Source organism: Astyanax mexicanus, chromosome 2 (assembly GCF_023375975.1).
Source record: "Astyanax mexicanus isolate ESR-SI-001 chromosome 2, AstMex3_surface, whole genome shotgun sequence".
Taxonomy (NCBI): domain Eukaryota; kingdom Metazoa; phylum Chordata; class Actinopteri; order Characiformes; family Acestrorhamphidae; genus Astyanax; species Astyanax mexicanus.
In genome coordinates this window covers 21,061,600-21,085,448 of record NC_064409.1, presented here as the reverse complement: position 1 = coordinate 21,085,448, position 23,849 = coordinate 21,061,600, and the positions used below count along the sequence as shown (strand labels likewise).

The window sequence follows — 23,849 nt, the reverse complement described above, 5'->3', positions numbered from 1 at the left end:
AAAGTGCACTATCTTGCTACAGTCGTTGTTTGTGCTGCTATATTTTGCAGAATTAAACAAACAAAAAAACTATTAAAAAACATTGTTGGATAAACTAGTGGTTTGTAAGATTTGTAAGAATTACATAAAAAAAACAGTAGGGGAGCAAATAACTTTGTGTGGACTTTCTGCACTAGACTTGCCGCAGCTGAAAATCGATGTTAATATAGTGCTAAAGGCTGTGCAATGTTTTAGTCATTATATTTTACTGTTCTCATTGCAGTAAAAAAAGACTCATAGCCAAGTGTTTCTGATATTCTGGCTATTATACATCATATTTCAAATGATGAAGCCATAATGATTGGATGAGGAAGATCATGTGTCTGTGTTATAGGACAATTATAGATAGGATTGGTGTGGGAACATGCTAACATGTTAACGTGATACAGTTAGTACTCTCTGCCACAAGGGGGAGCTATATGACATCAAATGTAACCGATTGTAACATTTACAACTCTTCGCTAAAAACTATTTAAAAAATCTACAGCTCTGGAAAAAAATGAGACCACTTCATTTTCTGAATCAATTTCTGTGATTTTTCTATTTATATGTATATATTTGAGTAAAATGAACATTGTTGTGTTATTCTTTAAACTACGGACAACATTTCTCCCAAATTCCAAATAAAAATATTGTCATTCAGAGCATTTATTTGCAGAAAATGACAAATGGCTAAAATAAAAAAAAACTAAAATAATGCAAAGGAAACAAGTTCATATTCATTAAGTTTTAAGAGTTCAGAAATCAATATTTGGTGCAATATCCCTGTTTTTAGTCACAGTTTTCATGCATCTTGGCATGTTCTCCTCCACCAGTCTTACACATTGCTTTTGGATATTTTTTGCCGCTTCTGGTGCAAACATTCAAGCAGTTCAGCTTGGTTTGATGGCTTGTGATCATCCATCTTTCTCTTAATTATATTCTAGAGGTTTTCAATTTGGTAAAATCAAAGAAAAACATCATTAAGTGGTTTCTTTATTTTTTTTCTTCAGAGCTGTATATTAGCCATTACCGAACCATTTTGTTTGTATACCATTACAAACCTTGTAGGAATAAACACTACGAATGTCCCTTTCTAATGAGTGTATCGCAATACTAGTGCTTCCCTGCACAGTAGAGACAGTTACTTCAGTAAAATCAGAATAAACTCCCTTTTTAATGCTGTTTTTTTAATACCTTTACTAATTTCAGAAGAAGCAGTGAATAAACAGGTGTCCCAATACTTTTATTCATATAATGTTTATATCGTTATACTCTACAGGGTCCTATGAAAGGAAAGAGAGTGGAGGGGATTCCATATGAAGATTTCTCCAAGATGGCCTGAGGTGAAGTCAGTCTACTGTACAGCGGTGCTCATTAATCCTGGGACGCCTCTACTGTGTCAGAGCATTCTTCAGGGATCTTCTTTTTCTTTTATTCTTCTCTTAAATTTTCATCTTATTTGGTAATAACAATTAAAATGGTGTACAGTCCTTTAATTTGTACTGTAAGAACAATATACGCTGTAATTACATTAATTTTGATGGTCAATCGCATATAAAGCACTGTATATGCCAGCTGGCATTATCCATTCCAGTATCCATTTAAACTTTAAACTATTTTTTTCTATGGACAAAAACACTTTTTATTTTCCTGAAAAATTTCTCCTGATTATAACTCTTCCTCTTTTGTTCCATCAAACACACACACATGTACACCCACACACACACGCGCACACACATTTATACACACACTCAGACAGGGGGAAGGAAGCTGTCAAGGTTAGGGACGATGTAGCTGCTGTAGTGGCCGTCAATGAAGCCTTTCCCGCTGTTGTGGACGAACCAGCAGTACACATCTGACCCGTGCTTCTTATCAAACCGGTAGTCCTTCTGCCAGCCCCTGTGTGACACACACACACAATACAATCTTAGGACTCTTATGACAGTCTGACATGAGTTGTGTTGCAGTGTATGTGCTTAATAAAGAGGAAAGTGTATAAATCATTCATATTACGTGGGTAAATAAAGTATGTGAGATTTATACAACAGACTCTGTTTTTCAGTGTTCCCTCTGAAAGTGGCAGAAAGGGTTCATTGAAGTCGTGTCAGAAAAAAACTAAATTGCAGGTGTGAAGGGATCAAACTTTTGTCCAGAAAAAAAAAAAGAACAACTATCAGTCTGGATCTACTAAACTATGGTCTGATTTAGGGATGCACCCATACCGGCTTTTCTGGTATCGTTCTAATTCAGGAACCGTGCATCCTATAGCAAATACAGCTAAATATGGTAGATAACTGATATTTTAAGATTTAAATTGGCATATTCGGTATCTATATTGAACCTATAAATATTAATAAACACAGACAGATATTAATTATATTTTTCTGGCCGCCGGTGGGCCAGGGCGCATTAAGAGGTTTAAGACTGTTACTCAGGCAAGTATTAATTATTTAGATGGTTATTTAGGTAGCTGGCTCTTGTATTCAGATCTGTATTGTGTAAACTGATACAGAAGTTGTAAAGTTACTCACCAGGAGATGGTGGACGGCAGTAATCCTGCTCCGTAGCGTTAATGTTCAGCTCGGTTAGCGTTTGGGTCGGTTAGCGTTAATGTTCGGCTCGGTTAGCGTTTGGGTCGGTTAGCGTTAGTGTTCGGCTCGTTTAGCAAGTTAGTCAGGTGTGTTTGTTTACCGTTTGCTGTTTGAGCAGAAAGGCACGCTGCTGCTGCAGTACCAGCACTTTGCTAGTTTTCTACTCGCGCTGTTTACCCCTCTATTTTACTCCCGCATTCCAAACCCGGAAATGGTATCGGCCGATACCCATTGCTGATACCGATACTGTGTGTAAGTGCCAGTGTCGGTGCAACCTTAGTCTGGTTTGTCTGCAGTATTAAAACACCATTTTTGCGCTGTTCAGACTTGCAGAACAGTTACAGGAAGTTGAGGCAGGCTATTGTCACTCATTAAACAATGAAAGAAGAGAGAGAAGTGATGATGTGCTAAAATCCAACTCTCATTAACATGCAGGCACATCACTGCAGTATGTGTATAACAGATTTTGCTGGTGATTCCTATATCCACTGTAACTGTAGATTAACGCATAAGAGCCCAGGCCCATTTTTGAATACTGATACCAAATTTTTAATTGAATTAGATACATTCAGTGAGCAGCTTATTCTTGTGACTAAATATTTCAAGGTTAAAATCCTACTGCAACATAAATAACACAATTGCATGACTTTTTATGATTTTGCTCTAGTTTTTAAATCAGAACTATTTATATGAAATGAAAAACATTGAATTAAAGCATTTGAATGGTTACATGGTTCAAACTGATCTGTAGATGCAAAAAATACACTTATAAATAAGCTGGCTTTATCTTCAGCACTAACTCAGCACTCCTACATTCTGTAGGTAAGGTAAACAAACACAGATTTACTGTACTGATATGCTCTCTGAATGGTCTCGGTATATGTTATCTAGAGACTTCATGAGGCCCTTTCTTCCGCTCTGTACAAGGCACGTTGGGATGCTCATTGCTACCTTACACCCCATCAATAGCATCAGAGTTCAGGAAAAAAGCAGTACCCTGATGTGATAATTAGGGGTGGGTGATATGGCACGATATTTAAGGATATAATATTGTTCACGATATTCAACATTTTTGGCGATATCACCAATGATACGATATTTCTAATTTAGTTCTACATTCTGCGTAGGTGATGATGACACGATGTAGTAAACTGCTTCACTGGTCTCAGTCACAAAACTGCAGTGTGAAACCAAAACTAGCCGGACTAAATACAGTACAAAATATGATGATATGGTCCAGTCACTGGAGTGGATTACAGGAGGGTGAGCATTTTTTTTAAAACTCTACCTTGAATTTCTGTTTGAACGAAAGCCCAAAAACCTAGGTAATTAAAAATATCTGGACACGTGGATGGAGACTTATTTAAGATGGTCTAAATGTTCTTTTTTGGAAACTTTTCAAAGAACCCTCTCAGACACTGGTGTGGACTGGCACTGTGGAGTACCTGGTGACGGTGAGCTTGTTGCCCTTCACTTCCATTGTGGCCTGTTTCTTCTCTGGCTCTGTTCCATCACGCACGTCAAACACCTTCACCTTGGGCTCGTTCACAAACTGCCCTGTTTACAGCAAAGATCATCAGACTCATTAAAGACATACTTACACCCTTCAATTTATACATCATTAAAGCCATGAGCCATCTGATCTGATTTATTTATTCCCTTAGTTATTTATAAGCCCATAATTACTGCAGAGCTTTTATGTGTTTTTTTAGAGTACTGGTGTCTCGCAAGATGCTCCCAGTTCACCTAACTAAACCAGAAAAGTCACGAAAAAAGCCTGGAAAAACTTCCTCAGATAAAGTAAAGTTCTGTAAAATCCTTGGCCGTACCAATGAGGCCGTGGACCTGGGTGGAGAACTGGTTGTAGTCAGGTGAGTAGAAGCCCAGGTAGTCCACGTTGAAGGGATGTTTCTTCCACACGCGATGCAGCAGCACCGTCATCGAGATCCTGTCATCTATCGTCACAGTGACCTTATGCTCTTTCTCAATCTCCACTTTCACCCTGATGAACAAAGCAATACATAGGTTGAAGCATATAAATACAAATAACCAGGATATGTTTAATATACAGTACCAGTTAAAAGTTTGGACACACCTTAAAATGATTGTTTTTTCCTTATTATTTATATTATTTTAGGTTAATACCGGATTCATCCAAACTACGAAGAAAAACATATGAAATAATTTGGTAAACAAAAACTCGTTAAACAAAACGAAATATGTTTTATATTTTAGATTGTTCTAAATAAGTAGCACCTCTAGCCTGTTAAGAGTTACATTTCAAATTGTTAATGTGTTTCAGAACATCAGTTAGAGTTGGTATACAGTGAAAAGCCCTATTTGAGTAATCCTCTAATTCATATTATAGCAAAATCCACTCAATGTAGAAAGTGAAAAGTAAAAAGTGACAAAAACTGAATCTGAACATTTTCAAGTACTTTAAAAGTGTCCTTAAGTGCAGTAGCATAGACCATTAAACTGTTATGATAAAACTGGCACTCATCAGGACCTCCCCAGAAAAAGAAGACCAAGAGTTACCTCTGTTACACAGGATAAGTTCATCAGTTACCAGCCTCAGAAACAGCTAACAGTTAATAGCACCCCAGATAGGAGCACTTAAATGCTTCACAGGGTATTTTGGTTTGTTTAACACTTTTAAGTTACTCCATGATTCTTTATGTGTTCCTTCATACTCTGGATGACACCATTATTATTTTACAGTGTAAGAAAAAAAGAAGAAAAAAACACTAACTTAGAAAGTGTGTCCAAACTTTTGATTGGTATGACACATAGTTTAGTAGAACATAATATCTCATAATCCTCATCTCAGTAAACATATGCCAACATATGAATGTATTCATTCATTTAATTATTAACAATGCTATTAAAAACTGTAATTAAAGCTCATGTCAGTATTCACTAAGATTTATTTCATTTCCACTATGAATGAAGTACCTAGTAAGAATTATACACATTCATTATACACAATGAATTGTTCCATATCTATTATAAATTGTTCCAATATCTTTTATGAAAGCTTCAGTATCTACTGTAAATTACTTGTTATTCACTATGAATTATTGGATTTCCATTATTAATTACTCAGTGTCAATTCTGTATTCATTATGAATTATGTAGTATCTTCTTTAAATTCTTCAGTATTTTCAGTAAATTTTTGCACTATAAGGCACACTTAAAATCCTGTAATTTTCTCAAAAATTATCAGTGCGCCATATGTATGAATTCTACCAGTCAGGTTGTAAGGAGCAGTTATCTGTGTAGATTGACATCAAGTGCTTAAATATTTTAATTAAGAATTAGCTTAACAGGTAACTGCTAAGTTAGGAGGAGAAAATGGTGACACCCCTGTTCCTTACTAGTGTCCCATAATGTTTTATAATTCGGTGCTCCTTTTATATGAAAAAAAAAACAGAAAATAGACGCTTATTGATAGTGCACCTTATAATCAGGCGCTCCTTATAGTGCAGAAAATATGGTACTCATTCAGTAGCCAGTATAAATGATTCAGTATCTACTATGAATTTGTGTTAATTTGCATGGTTGTCTAGGCTACCTGTTGAGCTTGATGTTAGTGGTTGCTGCCCAGGAGAAAGAGTGATTATTCTTTCCCTCCATCAGTTTAATCCCACTGGTTCCTACTACCACCTTCACCCCTGCGGCTTCAGAGTAGATGGAGATGGTGCCAAAGTACGTGTTCAGTTTATCTTTCTTCATCTTCTTACCTCCCACCAGCTGGGCATTGATCACAACCCCTGTTTATTATAAACAGCAGGACAGGAGATCACACTGCACATTAAAGTTGTTGACTTAAACAAACAATTATCAAATCTGATGCACATTACTCTTGTCTGGTACCTGTTCCGGGGTCCGACACCAGGTTGAGGATGTGTCCGGGTTTGGAGTCGATGTTGAAGCAGACGTCCATGTTGTTTTTGGGGAGGTGCACTATAAAGTGAGGGTCATTATCCACTGAAACAGAGTAAAACCAGCAATGTCATCAAATGGCAAGATATACAGTGGAAAAAAATATTATATCGACAACTAATATTTATCAATTAATTTCCCCTTAGATAAAGGCTGCAGGTCCAGGGTTTCTTGGTCATATGAAATTTTGTTTAACTGAGAAGTTGTACCAATGTCCTGCACACTGCACACAATCACTCAGGTTTGCTGATGATGGAATAGGTGGATGCCTGTGTTTCAGTGTGCCTCCATGTCTATGTTACCCTGTGGCTCCTTTTAGTTAGGCTGTAATATTCAGATCTGCCGGTGTCATTATCTTCTCTTCTCATTATATTCAGTCAAAATTTATTCTTTAGTCCTTTCTTTTATTATTTGCTGTCCTCTGAGTTATTGACTGCCACCTGTCTGGCCTGACACTGGTGGAAGTCTCTGGAAGTTTTGTTTTGATAAATACTGGGGCACCTGCTTATTTGATGTTGAAATTGAGAGTATTAAAAATAGTTTATGCCATTTTTGTTTTAGTAACTTATCCTGTAAATTATCCTGAAGTCTAGACTCTAGAACATCCCACCCAATACTGTACAATATTGGATGGAGCGCCATTATCATTCAGAGAACACAATTGCTCCACAGATCAATACACCTTAGGCTTAATACACCTCTAACCCACACCTGGCATTAGCTTTAGTCGCATACCAAAAGTCATGGGATAGCAGTATGTGAGTACTGTTGATAATGTGTTAGCTTAGGGGAACTTTTACCTCAGGGGGGTATTTAACATTCCTCCGTCCACAGTGTCACATGTGTGTCCATGAATATACAATAGAAGGCTAATATTACCACCCACAGTGGACAGTGCAATTCAGTGGTGGGTAATGATGGTGACCAATGGCTTTTGGCTAGAATTATACATGTGTACAGATAATTGACACTAGATTGTGTCCCATGACTTGTGGCATGTCCCAGGGACTCTTTGCACAGACAATTCTAGCCAGACGCTTCCAGACACCAGGACTAAAACTGCTAATAATATAACCCCAGTTACGTGATCTTACCAACTGTGAAACGTGTCCCCCTGGCCTGGCTGGGGCCTGGGGTAGAGGTACTTTGAGCCCAGGGTGGTCGGGATGGAGGCTGAGAATCCACCAAGACCACTGGTTTAGCATGAATACCTACAGAGAAGAGAGAGAGAGAGAGAGAGAGAGAGATCGAGATCCAGAAAATAGGAAAGATGAAGATCAATCAGAGAGCAGACCCCAACAATGGCGGCTTGTCATCAAGCCATATCATCAGTATTCAGTGCTGTAATCACTCTCATCGTCTCTTAGTCTGTCTTTATGCTAATAGGAGACGTAAACTATATGTTCTAATGTTTGTGGACACCTCTTGTAACGAATGAGCATGTGTCCAAACTTTTGACCGCACAATGAACTCCCAACGTTTTACAACTCATGGCCAATTTAGCTAGCTATGCCTGTTATTTGACTGTACTGTTTTGCAAATAAATTAACTATCGCTCATATTTTAAATGGAATTTGCTGAACTATCTATATATTGGAAGAATTTTTACTTTGCAAATTAGCCACAGCCTATAGATTTAAAACCACTGGAATAGACAAAGGTAGTACACATATTCAGTATCTCATAAAGGTGAGTACATCCCTTTATACATGGAACAACACTGAATATATAACTCATACAATGTATGACAGTGTAAATTTGTTGTGCCATCAAAATAACACACAGTCCAAACCGCTGGCAACAACACAACTCCACTGTGCCAGAAGCACTCATACAGCCTAAGACCATAATGCTACCACCACCATGCTTGACTGTAAGCAAGGGATGGTTGCCTTGGTACACATTCTGGACACTCTCTGAGCCAAACAAGTTTATCTTGGTCTTGCTTCTAGACTGCTTTTCTTCTGCAAACTGCTTGCAAACTTTTTTGTGCGTCAGCTTCAGAAGAGGCTCCCTACTAGGACAGTGCCATGCAGACACCATTGATGAAGTGTGTGGCGTATTGTCTGAGCAAGTTATAAAAGCTGTACAGTGACTATTTTACATTGTATCAAAGTGCCATATCTTCATTGTTGTCCCATGAAAATATATAATAAAAGATTTACATTTAAATGTGATGGATGTACACACGTTTGTAAGATACTGTATATATATATATAGTTTGCTCCATCAGTACCTGTGCCAGGACAGCAGCCTTGTTTGGGGTCCTTTGGTGAATCTGCCAGGAGCCTCTCGGGACCATCTGTGCTCTCCACCAGCAGGGCGGTCAGCGGAGTGACAAACTGATGCTCTACAGCCAAGCTCAGGATCCGCTGAGTTATCTTCCTCTTCTTAGCTGCACTCGGAGCTACAGAGCTAAGAGGAGCAATGGGGCAATGCAAAGTCACTGGACAGTCTACATAAAAATATTTGATTTAATTTATCCATTTATGCATTTTATGCCTGGAACACTTTCTAAAACATTTGGGACGGTAAAGCATTGCAGAATGAAAAACTTTGTAATGCTGCCATTCCTTATCACAATAATTTATCGGCATTTTGGAACTCGGATACCAAGTGATGAACTGTTACTGGTGTTTCTTTGAGACATGTATTTGTACCTGTTTAAACATGATAATGTACAACAATACAGGGTCAGTGTGTCACATTTTTTCACTTTAAAGGTCACTTCAAAGTAGTGAATATAGTAACTCTGTATTGTAGAGCGTGTGTTCTGTACAGTAAAGTTGTGAGAGGTATTAGTGAATATAGTAACTCTGTATTGTAGAGCTTGTGTTCTGTACAGTAAAGTTGTGAGTGGTATTAGTGAATATAGTAACTCTGTATTGTAGAGCTTGTGTTCTGTACAGTAAAGCTGTGAGTGGTATTAGTGAATATAGTAACTCTGTATTGTAGAGCTTGTGTTCTGTACAGTAAAGTTGTGAGTGGTATTAGTGAATATAGTAACTCTGTATTGTAGAGCTTGTGTTCTGTACAGTAAAGTTGTGAGTGGTATTAGTGAATATAGTAACTCTGTATTGTAGAGCTTGTGTTCTGTACAGTAAAGTTGTGAGTGGTATTAGTGAATATAGTAACTCTGTATTGTAGAGCTTGTGTTCTGTACAGTAAAGTTGTGAATGGTATTAGTGAATATGGTAACTCTGTATTGTAGAGCTTGTGTTGTGTACAGTAAAGTTGTGAGTGGTATTAGTGAATATAGCAACTCTGTATTGTAGAGCTTGTAGTAATCTATTGTTAATGTGGTTCTATCAGTTACTGTTAAACGATTGTTCTTAATGCAGAGCATCTGGGGGATTGGAGATCACAGCTTAGGCTTGTGCTCTTACCCTTTACACACTGAAATGTATTAATAAATTAAATGGGTTCAACCTGTCTACAATTAAGTAAAATCAAAGTCATGGGCTGTGGGTCACTAAAGTCTTTGAGATGTTGGTTGGAAAAATACACATTCTAATGTCTCACCGTTCAGCCAGCAGCTGATTGACAGTTATATAAGCCCACATCTGGCGGGCGAAGCCAGTGAAAGAGTGCTGCTGTTGGCTAAGCAGAGTGTCCAGCTCTTGAAGATCCGCCTCCGCCTCGATGGTCAGGTCCATGGTGGCCTGCACAGTCCAAAAAACACACTCTAACCATGTGACTCCCCCTTTTCAGTAGTTTCTACACCCCATTAAAAACAGATAAGTGCATATGGTCCAAAATTATTGGGTGTAAAATTATAGGAATGAAGGAATGAAGGAACTCACAGCAGATGCAGTGGTGAAGCTCTGGAGCATGTTGGTGCCCATGTCCTTCATTTTACCAGCCACCACTATCTCAGATCCTTTGAAAAACTTATCGAAACGATTCTGAGTGATGTCTGAAACAGCATCCTCTGGGAACTGGATGGTGATTTTTCTCAGGAGAGGAGAAGACACCTGGCTGTAGAATTGCTAGACAGAAAATAGAAGTAATTACAGGACCAGCGTGTATGATATACATCTCTTCAGCCAGTATAATTTTCTTTCACTGTCTATTACAGATTGGCATTGTTTGTGCTTAGCCTTTGACTCCGCCCACTGCCTAGCATATTAGCCAATCCTATTTCCAGGCCCTGAGTTGCTAGGTGTGGAAATAAAATCCTTCTGAAAAGCTAGAGCAGAGCATGAGCAGAGACAGAGTAAAGAGCCAGTAAATATATTGGCAATGTGTTGATCAATAAGATCAGATTAGAGCCAAGAAGGACTACAAGACTACTGCTGACTTGCTAATTTTCTCCTTAACAGGTAATCACTGAGCTTCAGCTAAGGTTAGCTAACTTATTGAGGTAAGTTATTAATGCAGCAAGTATATGAGTTAGGTAAAGTGATCCAAACTAGTGCTGGCTAAAAGTGTCATGTTTCAAAATGCTAATAAACAATCACAACAGATTGACCCCAGGTAATTTCTCACGCCTCCCTACCTTCAGCTGCTCTGAGGCATCGTGATTGGCGTAGATTCTCTGGGCCACGCCCCTGTTCTCCATGGCAATGCGTTCCAGGAAATCAAAGTCCACATCAAAGCCGATACCAAGAGAGAATAGAGAGAATTCCTCTCGCATCACTTTCTTCACGTTCTTCTGAATGACACTGAGCTTTATCTCTCCTGCAGAAGATAGCGTAAGATGAACCATGTGACCATTGTTCTTCCTCTCAATGGCCACTATATTGGAAACATTTCATGTAGCTCTTGTGTCCACTTAGTGGCTACTTTATTAGAAACACTTACTATATCTTTTACTTTTACTCAAGGGCCACTTTATTAGAAACACTTACTATACCTTTTACTTTTACTCACAGGCCACTTTATTAGAAACACCTACTGTACCTTGTACTTCCACTCACTGGCCACTTTATTAGAAACATTTACTGTACCTTGTGCTTCCACTCACTGGCCACTTTATTAGAAACACCTACTGTACCTTGTGCTTCCACGCACTGGCCACTTTATTAGAAACACCTACTGTACCTTGTGCTTCCACTCACTGGCCACTTTATTGGAAACACCTACTCTACCCTGTGTTTCTGCTCACTGGCCACTTTATTAGAAACACTTACTGTACATTGTGCTTTCACTCACTGGCCACTTTATTAGAAACACCTACTGTACCTTGTGCTTCCACGCACTGGCCACTTTATTAGAAACACCTACAGTACCTTGTGTTCCACTCACTGGCCACTTTATGTAAAACACATACTGTATATTGTGCTTCTACTTACTGGCCATTTTATTAGAAACACTTGCTGTACATTGTGGTCAGTCTAGTGCTACAGTGTCTGATTGTACGCATGCAGGTTGGTCAGTGTAGGTGTGTGTTGCTGTGGGGGGGGGGGTTCCTCACCCACTGTGGGGTCTCCGTCAGACACCAGGATGATCATGGAGACAGAGCGGGGGTCTAGCATCCCCTGATTGTGGGCTTTCATAAGGATCTGCACTGCCTTCAGGATAGCCTCGTTGATGTTGGTGCCTGAAGTTTAAAGGAAAAAGAGAGCATCATATATTATCTGAACAGATGAAAATAAACATAAATTCATTAAAAAGAAAGGAATGAGCTGGACTGATGAACAAAGCTCAGTTCCAGAGTTTTCCTGAACACTCTAACCAGAGTCCCCAGTGGACCCAGTGTTCAATTCCATCAGCAGCTCATCTGATTTACCAGCATAAAGCTCTGATTATCCAAACCAGCTGCTGATATGATGAGCACTGTAAATAATACTAGACCCTTTAATGAACACAGTGATGTAAAACCATCACTTTTCATATACATGTGTAGCCCTAGCTAAAAATAAAAATCTGTACTTCTGAAATAAATTTAAAGAAAATACTTTAGTCATAATAATGATTTAAAAAGTGATACGTAGCTCATAATAAATACTGTGTTCTGTGTAAATATTTTTTGTACAGAGTAAACATTTTATTTATTTTCTGTTTTAATGCAAGAATGCATCTTAAAATCTATTATGGGAACTACTTAGGAAGAAGTGAGCAAGTTTATTGGGACTAAGGTGTACTGACACTTTACTTTTGCTCATTTTAATAAAGTGGCCATTACATTTTGGGTCACAATGTTCACCAGCATCCACTCAGGCTATAACTTTTTTTTTCTAATTTCTTTTTTTTTTTGAGTGTTTAAGAAAGTAAACACATATTATTTAAGGTGGTATTTCCTATGACAAACAAGTTCCCAGCTTATTTAACAGTGTAAATAACAGATGGTTTTAAAAAGTGTTAATTCAGTATAACTCTATATTCTATGATATCAAGGGTAATTAGGTAGGTTCTTTAAAAGGTGAAATTCTATTATTGGTCTAATTTTATAAAAAAAAAGTGTACATATAATTCTATATTCTATAATATCAGGGCTAATTAAATAATTCTATAAAAGGTGAAATTCTATGATTGGTCTAATTTAATAAAAGTGTATATATACAAAATCTAAATTCATAATTAGCATAACACTTGTATTTGTACAAATAGCTCACAACCATTATTGACTAAAGCCTGCTAAGCTTGTGTACCAAATAAAAAAGAGGAAGCACATTATGTTTTATCTGCCATATTTATTTAAAAAACCCTCAGTGAACATCTAATAGTTTTTAATAATTGTGTGTTTTATTTTCTTTAGTGGTTACAAACAGAGAGAAGGGAAGTGTGGATCGAAAGTGTTATACATGTTATTAGCATTTATTTTAATAGTAGAGTTTCACACCGTAAAGTATCTTAGTCATATTTACAGATGCCTAAAACCTTTACAAACTACAGTGTATATATGACATGACATATGACATATAGCATGTGCATATATAACATCAGTAATTTATGAAAAGTTGAAAATTTCTCTCACCTCCATTGGGTTTAATGTTCTGGATGTATTTCTTCGCCTCCGCCACCTGTATAGATGTTCCAGCCACTAGGTCCTCACTCCAGCAGCGCACATTGTGGTTAAAGTCGATGATGCTGAAATAGTCGTCCATCGTTAGATCATCCAGGATGGTCATCATGGCCTCCACTGTCTACAGCAAAGTGGTGTAAAGAGAAGGGTATGAATGGAAGAAACAATGCAAATACAGAAAAAAACAAAACAACTTATTTTACATTTTCAAGACCAAAAAAACATAGACCAGTTTTTTGTTAGAATCTCATTAAGAAATGCAGTTTCCTTTATGAACCACCAGGAGTCAGAGTTCTTATACAGGAGAGAGGTAAATAATTACAGCTGGACTGTTTTACCTCTAAAACTGTATTTGTATGATATTGAGTTTGTTGTATTCTCTACGTTTCAATATATCAGTATTATAACTAGAGAGTATACACATAACATTAAGAATATTAACAAAATCATTTATAGTAATTACTAATTAATTATCAGAAATGATCAGTAATCAGTACTGTATCACAGCATTGACAAAACAGTTTATGGTAGATACTAATTTATTCTCAGTATATAATTCTCCTTTAATAATTAATTGTAGATACTGAATAATTCATTGATAATAAATAAGAAATACTCAGATTAATAATAAAGATACAGTACATGGGATGAAGCTATTCAGTCCTGTGTGAAATGATGGAATATAGAAAGCAGTGTAGATTTACCTGCTTCATCTTCAGTCCCCACATGCTTCCGCTCACATCAATCACAAACACAATGTTTTTGGAGAGGGGAGTGAGATCAGATGGAGCGAAGAACTGAACAAAGTGACCATCAGACACCTGAAACAGAGAGAGAAAACACAGATAGAGAGAGAGAACAGAGACATACTGTTGGGTTTATGCAGCATTTTCTGTGATCATGTGTGCTCACAATAACTGTTTATAACAATATTTATTTCTTACTTTTTTCCCATTTTAGCTTAGTCAATAAAGCCTAGTAAAACCACTTACTAGGACTCTTTCTATCACTAACAATGCTTTTGGCACAAAGACAGGACCAGCACATGCCTCTTTAGATACGTGACCAATTGTGCTCTTTGTTTCTCTTTGACTTTGGCTGCTGATGGAGAAGCAGTGAAGAAGTGTCTTGGGGTATTTTTGCACCGCTATTGTTTGATCCAGTCCATATCTACTAAACCATATCCTGGTTCATTTGAGGTGTGAAAACACTGTTTTGGATGGTTCAGACTTTCAGATTAATTACATTTAGTTGATTTAATCTATCAGCAACATCTATATATCATTGCAGTCTATTCTTATCCATTAAACAGTAGAAGAAGAAAAAGAAACTGTGCTGAAATTTTTCTCCCCTTGGCACGCAGGCATGTCATGCTGCAGTAGTGAAACAGCAGATTACACTGGTGATTCTTGTATCTACTGGAACTGTAAATTAATGCTTATTTATAAACAGAAATAAAAGGGATCTGAAGGAAATCTGTTACACTCATTCAGCAGTGAGATGCTCCTGCATTCAAAGGGAGTCAGATTCTTGCAGGGACAACACCAGTAAATGCAACTCGACAAGCTAAGAACTTTCTAAAAATCATTGGGAAGTACTGACGTATGTGGTGATGACAGGATATAGTGAAGTTGTTTAGTGCACTTCATTTCTAAACTGCAGTGTGAAACCAAAATTAACTGCACTAAATGTATAGAATACAAAGTAAGAAATACATAAACCTTGCTTGTGTGCGCATATATGTGTTTGTGTGTTTTTATATACATACCTGAAGCTCTCCAGCATTGCTCTCTCTCTCCACATCATATCTGACTGTGAAGACCCCGTCCACGGCGCTCTCCGTGCAGTTGGGACACTTGCGCTGCTGCTGGACGGTGGGCTTGAAGACCACGTGGGCTTTGTCTTTAGTGTGAGTGATTTTAGTCACGCCTGAGAAATGATCCCCCAGCGTGTTTGGTGTCTCCACAAACTTAATACCTTTAGGCTCAAAGACATACACATCCACCTGATACACACACACACACACACACAGTCACCGGTACACAATCAATACACATCAAGTGCTTACAGAATACAAAGTAACAAAGAAGCACAAACCAAGTCACTGTATGTGTGTATTAGTTTGTTTGTGTGTGTGTGTGTGTGTGTGTGTGTGTGTCTGACCTGCAGCACTGGGACGAGACGGCCGGGCTGGATGTGAAGAGTGTGTGTGTAAACTCCCAGTTTGCGCTGCATCAGCTCCTGATAGTGCAGCTCAAACTCCACCTTACTGCCCGGCGGAACATGCACCTCCGTCTTAAACGTCTCCATCTCCTGAGAGTTAGTCCTGACCACAGAAAGAAAGAGAGACAGAGAGAGAAATATTAGTCAATTACTAATAAACTAATCAATAAACTAATAAATGGATGGATGGATGGATGGATGAAAGGATAGATGGATGGATGGATGGTTGGATGGATGCCAGTTGAGGTGTATCAGCCCAGGCTATAGATAGGTAACTGTGAGCACATGGACTGGTGGATGGACAAAAGATAAAAAAGTGGATGGATGGACAGATAGATGCAGCTATGGATGGACATACAAACAGATGGATAGGATGGATGTAGGGATGGATGAACAGAAGGATGAGTGAGTGAATAAACTGATGGATGGGTGGATGGATGAGTGGTTGGACATATGGATCAATGGATGAATGAAGTGATACATGGAAAAGTGGATGAATAGAGGGAAGACCAAATGAAATAATGGATGGTAAACTGATGGAAAATTAGATGAATGAATGGATCAATGGATGGATGGATGGATGGTCAGTGTGGATTGATAACAGAAAAAGGAAAGGATAGTGAAACATCTATATATGTATATGGATGGGTGGTTTAATACATGAACATATGGATGAATAGATGGAAAGAAAAAATAATGAATGGATGAAGTGAATGGATGAATGAAGGATGAACAGAAGAACACACAGACAGATGGATGAAAAAATGGATGTATGGATAAGTGGTTGAATGCATCTGTTGGTAGATGGATCGATAGATCTGTGGCCGATTGGATGATTGAACCAATGGAGGGTTAGATGGATGAACTGAATGAAGTAAATTCAGTGTATCTTAAGTGTATTTTCCTCAGGCGTGTGAGTGTGTGTAGGGTGGGGCTTAGGACAGATGCATGCTGGGATATACCTGACGATTCCGGCTGCTTTGCCGCGGGCTCTGGCCTGAGCATAGAGATTCCGTGCCACAGTCTTTTCTCTCACCGAGCCAACAAACGTGATACCATTCACATTCCTGACCACACACACACACACACACACACACACAAACACACACACACACAAACACACACACAGACATATACATATAACAATGGAACTGTTTTCCTATTATAAAATAAGCTGTTAGTAATACATTTGTCTAAATGCTATTTAAATTTATACATTTAATACATTTGTCTAAATGACCACTCCCTTTTTTTCTACACCCCTTGCCCACAGGAGTTTTTTGGTGGAATATTTTCAGTCTAGCAGTGAAACTGAGGTGTTTAAAAACTCCAGCAGCACTGCTGTATCTGATCCACTCGTATCACCACACACTGACACAACAGCACCATGCCAGTGTCACTGCTGTGTTGAGTATGACCCATCAAAATGTAAAAAAACTACATTACATTTTAGTGGAAGGTGATCATCATGAATTTTAACTGAACTATCACATCCACATGAATTTTTACACCACAAATGTATACTTTTATATGTGTGTGTGTGTGTGTGTGTGTGTGTATTACATGGTGAAGTTGGTGATGAAGGCTCGTTTGGGGATCTGGACGTTGAAGCCGATGCTCTGGGCACTGAGACCTGAGTTTACCACTGAGCTCCTCACTGTGGTGTGGGCGAACCGCGAGGTGATCTTACTCTCCACCTTATAACTCTTCACTGTGATATCTGTCCCCCGTACAGCCTGCACACACACACACACACACACACACACACACACACAAAAACACAGACACAAAAGAAACGCTTAAAACGGGACTGGACCTGGGTTATCAGCATGCTTTGCTTTAGAAACCTGAAGCCACATAACTGCTTAGTGGAAGTGCATGCTAAAGCCATGTTAGCATGCTATTGCTTGGCTAACATCATACAGGATTTTTACAATGCATGTGATTGGTCTGTGACTTTCCTGGACCATTAAACCCTTTAATGCACAACATTGGTCAAAACTAACACGACAAATATTTATTTTTTTAAATCTTAAATTGATTTCATCATTCAGTATTTAAGATATTCCTCAATTCCCTTGATCAATATAAATCCTTATTTTATTTTTTCTTTTCTTACTTTTTATAGAAAAGCCCTTTTAGTTTGACTACCCCTTTAATGCACAACATAAGTCAAAAATCACCCACATTCATTTTCTTGATTTTTAATTTCCTCTCTTGCCTAATAAAGAAGCAGCTTTTGCATTTTCATATCAAGTTTACACACACGGGTCAGACACGACCAACATGCATTTAACATTACACAACTCAGCTCAGCTCCCATCACACAGCTAACTCAGTACTGTTTTAACATTGTTCTAATCTGTTACTTTAGAAAATATCTGTAAATAATTAACACTTATTCAGTATTTGCAACATGTTTATCATTTTGTCACTCACACACACACACACATACTACTATATATTAGTTAGCTAAATCTAATATGTTGTTAGCGACTTAGCTAAGTACATGAAACTGTAATACTATATAAAACATTGTCATTTATTTTGTTTTATTTTGTCAATTTTTTTCAGTTTTTGTCAACAAGAATATCATCATTGACAAAAATACCCTGTAGCTAAATAGCATACCAATGTACTTAGCTAAGTTGTTAGCAAAGCTAACTACAATAGTTAGCTAGCTACAGTGGATTTAGCTATCTAAAATAGAATATGTCAACAGCTAATTTCTAGCTAATAATATTTTTTTGACTTTCTGACAGGTTATGTTGTCACTCTCAAGGTAACCTAAATCTAATCAAATATTATGCAGATATCTTTCACTACTGGCATCAAATATTTCCTAAAGTAATGTTAGAACAATAGTGAATTATATGTGTGACAGGAGCTGAGGTGAGCTGTGAAACAGTAATGTGGATCATGTCTAACCTATGAGTGTAAACTTAATATGAAAATATAAAAGCTTCTTCATAAAGTAAGAAAGGAAATAAAAAATTAAAATTTGTGCTAAAAAAAAAAAACCCTCAGCCATACATGAATTAACATAGAAAATGAATGCGGGTCGTTTTTGACCCATGTGTGTGAATTTGATGTAGTGATATGAAAATTGTTTGTTTTAATAAAGTATTAAAGTAAGAATAAAATTAATGATTGGTGATGAAAAACAAATATTTAAAGAAAATTGGGAATATTCAATCACAAAATAAATTAATATTAAAAAATAAAACAAAGAAAAACTCAGCCAGAATCAAATAACATATGAAATGAATGTGGGTAATTTTTGTCCCACGTTGTAGGGATAAACAGTTTAATTAAATTAATTAATCTGGATTATGATCTGTCTATTAGTCATTTCAGTGCAGATCAGTCAAAAAAAAGTAAAAAAAAAAAAACTAGACTCTATACAATAGGCCAATCTATTCACTTATTAACACTGCAGTCCTGCCAACTTCTAGCTGAACCCTAGAAATGTGATGTTATGCAAACAAATCTCTAATACTGAACTAAAATGCTAATACAGCTAGCACAGAAATCCACAGAGTTCACATTCCAATTTAATATTAACTATTTTAATTTTTGTTTGAATTAATTTTTTATCAAACATAATTAAGCTAATAAACTTTACCAGTAAAACAATATGATAATAAAAGAACAACTGGAATAAATTAGAGTAAAGTGGGTCTTTGAGCAGAGAAACTTTAGAGCAGGAGTCAATAACCGCTGTGCTCTGCAGCCTCTGCAAACACAGCCATCGATCAGTGATAAGAACAAAGAGTGCCTGGAAAAAAGTTCAAACAACAAGACGCCTACCTCAAAGTCCTCTTCCTCCTCACTCGTCAACACGTTCCTCTACAACACAGAGAAAAAAACACCAGCGCTTATAAAACATTCATCACAACTAATCACAACAATATTTTGTGATTAATCACAATTAATCACATTTTCCTTTATAACATTGACATTTTTAATAGTGGATATTTAAATGTAAATAAAAGAATGAGCAAGATTGGCAATATAGATTTTTTGTATTAGTGGTGTCAGTTGTTTAAAAATAATTATATTAATCACAATAATATTCTGTGATTAATCATGATTAATAACATTTTCCATCCTTAACATTGAAGTATTTAATAAGAGCATTTGAATATAACTAAAGCATTAATGTAATAATACAATTATTTGTATTAGTGGTGTCAGTAGTTTAATATAATATAATAATAATATAATAATAATTGTATTAATAATTGTATTAATCACAACAATATTTAGTAATTAATATTAATTAATCACATTTTCCTTTTTAACATTGAAACTTTAATAGTGGATGCTTGAATGTTAATAAAAGAATGAATGTAATATTAGCAATGTATTAATCACAACAATTTTCTGTGATTAATCGCAATTAATCACACATATTCTTTGTAAGACTGAAGTTTTTAATAGAAATGTGATTTTTTTTACGACGGGTGTTTTTTGGATCACATATTTTATTTTAATGTTTTAAATAATTTAATCTGATATTTGATTATATTGATTATTATAAGACTTTGAGAAATATATATTTTTTGACCTCAGGCAATATATTCTATTAATTTTAATGTCAAGAAGTAGGCATGAACATTAAGATTATATTAGGCTTTTAAAATTTACTGTGAATTATATATACAGTCTAATGAACATTTACCTCATATTTCTTCTTATCATCAAAATATTAATAAAAAAAATCAAATAATAGGGTTGAAGGGACAATCCACATTTCAATACAGTATGGATCTTTTATTATATATATATTTTATGCATATTATGCATTAGCAGCAAATATTTGGCATTAATTGCAATTTATATTTGTTTGATGTCCAATGAAAGTGTAATGATGGATTTTTGTTTCATTTTGTTTTATCTCCTAATGTATTCTATTACATTCTATTAAATTATAACTTTATAATGCTTTACGTTGTTTCTATTAATCAAAAATCTTTAAAACAAGTTTAGGGGACATAAACGGCATCCAGTTCAGAGAACCACATAGATAATTGGTAACATTTTGCAAGGATCAAAAATAACAGTACTTAAGGCATTGCTAAATGGTTGTGTAACATCTCAACTAATTATTCATTGACATTAGTTAGGGCATTAACGCTTAAGAATGTTGCAAATAATAATAATACATTGAAACATATAATAAATTGAAAGTCTCAGAATATTTTATGATTAATCTCATTTGTTTCTCTTTATAAGACTAATAATTTTAATTGTGGATATTTATTGTAAAAAAAAAAAAGGAATGGCAAATATGTTAGCAGTGTAATTTGCTTAGAAATAATTGTATTAATCACAAAAATGTTTTGTAATTAATTTTGATTTAAAAGGTTTAGCTTAGCTTTACCCTCTGTAAAATGATCAAAACAGCCCCAATATTTAAACATACTGTATATGTATATACATAAAGAGGTGATACGATACCACATTTTCATGTCCAATTAATATAGATACCAATCAGGTATTAAGGTTTAAACAGTTTCATTTTATAATATGGTTACAATAATTAACAGTACTTGCAACAGTAACAAACATTGGTAAATGGTTATTACTCCTCTCTATTAGTTTGTCATTAAATCAGCCCAATACACTATACTATCCAACTTCTATCTGTGGATGTATTTACATGAGGTTTGATGCACAAAATACTGTATGATATGCGTTATCCTCAGGTATTGCTAACTGCTAACAATGTTAACTTAGCACAATGCTAACAATGCTAACATGGAATCTAAAAAAGGGACATATACAGCTCTGGAAAAAATTAAGAGACCACTTCAGTTTCTGAATCAGTTTCTCTGATTTTGATATTTATAGGTATGTTTGAGTAAATTCCAAATAAAAATATTGTCATTTAGAGTATTTATTTGCAGAAAATGAGAAATGGCTGAAATAAAAAAAAGATGCAGATCTTTCAGACCTCAAATAATGCAAAGAAAACAAGTTCATATTTATAAAGTGGAATAACCCTGGTTTTTAATCACAGATTTCATGCATCTTGACATGTTTTCTTCCACCAGTCTTACACACTGCTTTTGGATAACTTTATGCCACTCCTTGTGCAAAAATTCAAGCAGTTCAGCTTGGTTTTATTGGCTTGTGGTCATCCATCTTCCTCTTGATTATATTCCAGAGGTTTTCAATTTGGTAAAATCAAAGAAACTTATAATTTTTAAGAGGACTCTTATTTTTTCCAGATCTGTATATTGGTTGTTCACCATAAAAAAGCAGCAAATGATCATAAAAGTAGTTGTAGAAAACTCCAAAATAGTTAGCTAACTGGTTTTTGAAAATGTTTTAAAATCATATCATAAGTACCAGCAATGTCTGGCCCTTAATTGACCTTCATATTACCTCTAATAAGACTCCCTTAAAGTTTGCAGCCTATCTGCTTAATATTCTCTGAGAACTTTAATCATCCTACCTATATATATATATATATATATATATATATATATATATATATATATATATATATATATATTAAGATAGAATATATTTAAATTTAAAATGTTTAGATGAAATAGATAAAATTGATTAAAAAATTGGACAGCAGTTAATGTGATGGCAACGGTAGGTTCTGGTAATACATTATTAGTGGGGGTTTTATTTTCTAAAGGGGTTCTATTGGTCCGTTCATCAATACATCTTGGCACAGTGTAAGGGACAGTTTGTCTGTTTAAATTTTGTAGTAAACTAAAAATCTACATAAATTGAGATGGAGGCGACGATATAGAGTGAAAAACTGTTTTTACAGGTTGCAGGTAAGTTTTACAATATTTTCCTTCTAATTTGTTTCTCGACAATTTCACATTTTTTATATCAGCTTTTAGCTGTTTAACAACTGTAAAATAAAAGATTTTACCAAAGAATACTGTTTATATGTTGATATTGTTGATCTGCATATCATGTTCACGTTCAAAACAATATGCAAAAACTGAAATGTAAAAAACATACATTTTCTGTCAACCCTGCTGCCAGACAATTACCTCTTTCTTACAGTTTAAAGACTTTTTTTTGTTATTAATTTATTTATTTTGCAGTGTATAAACACCATTGTCCTTACTAAATTACCTTTAAAGTAGGGGTGGGCAAAATGGTAAAAAAAAATATTATATCACAATATATACCATAATATTTTAACTAAAATGCATCTTAAAATCTGCTGTTCAAACACTCTATCTACTTATCTACTGTACTTATACACAGATTCATTTATTTATTATTTGCTGCATAATTTGCAATCCAATTAAATGGGACTAATAAAATATGCAGCTTTAGTTTTCACAATATCCACAGTATACTCAAGATTTATAATCATACCATAGAAAAATTATATTTCCTGCCCCTACTTATTAACAGCAATAACAAAAAAGTGTCAACTAGTTTAGCAGATCTGATTATAATGTAATTGGATTAACAGGATGCAGAGCCTGTGGCATGGGTCAACTTCACTCTATACAAACTCAAACAATTGATCTCTTACCCTGAATCTGCTGCTGTCGAGATTATCCACATGATCTGACTAGAAGGACAAAGAACATATTATATTTAAAACACATTTGTAGCTTATATATACATTTTTAAATGCGCTTATAAATACTGTAGTTGAAAAAGTATTTTTTGAATAATTTATTATTTGAATTAACATGTATAATCATTACTTTCTGGGTACTGGTTAGACTTTGGTTGGTTAAACATTTGTACTAGATCAGTCTTGTTAAATTTGCACATTACTATCTATGGAATCATTTAATTATGCCATATTTATGGGTATAATGACCCATACTCACATATTAATGACAACAAAACCTTTACATCTATCATTATTCCCTTTAAACAATCACATCCACACATCCATCTCATCTCTTACCATCTCACTCTCCCACTCTCCATCTATAATGAACTCGAAGGCCCGGCTCTGGGCCAGCAGAACGACGGCCAGCAGCAGCGCTGGGAGCTTCATGGTGGAGGACAGGAGTGAAATCCTTCCAGCAGAATGCAGAACGTCCAGCTGAAGTCTCTCACTTAGCTGAGAGACGAGGCCAGATTATCAGAAACTA

The 23,849-nt window shown here is 35.9% G+C and overlaps 2 protein-coding genes across 2 annotated transcripts in view; one reads left to right on the top strand and one right to left on the bottom strand.

The window, feature by feature from the left end:
- kin (Kin17 DNA and RNA binding protein) overlaps positions 1–2,070 on the top strand; it is an 8,980-nt gene extending 6,910 nt beyond the window's left edge. Inside the window, exon 11 of the mRNA XM_007234980.4 lies at positions 1,301–2,070. Within this exon, the coding sequence (XP_007235042.1) occupies positions 1,301–1,363 (63 nt within the window). The 3' untranslated portion in view covers positions 1,364–2,070. The remainder of the gene's footprint in view (positions 1–1,300) is intronic.
- itih2 (inter-alpha-trypsin inhibitor heavy chain 2) lies at positions 1,244–23,849 on the bottom strand. The gene is made up of 20 exons (XM_007234981.4): positions 23,660–23,849; positions 23,273–23,311; positions 19,558–19,596; positions 17,311–17,483; positions 16,710–16,814; positions 15,688–15,850; positions 15,293–15,529; positions 14,229–14,345; positions 13,477–13,645; positions 11,974–12,099; positions 11,056–11,237; positions 10,361–10,546; positions 10,080–10,219; positions 8,794–8,972; positions 7,652–7,768; positions 6,489–6,602; positions 6,187–6,385; positions 4,442–4,614; positions 4,058–4,169; positions 1,244–1,920 (listed from the first exon to the last, which is right to left on the bottom strand). The coding sequence occupies exons 1-20, from the start codon at positions 23,750–23,752 to the stop codon at positions 1,773–1,775; spliced, it is 2,811 nt and encodes a 936-aa protein (XP_007235043.3). The 5' UTR covers positions 23,753–23,849; the 3' UTR covers positions 1,244–1,772.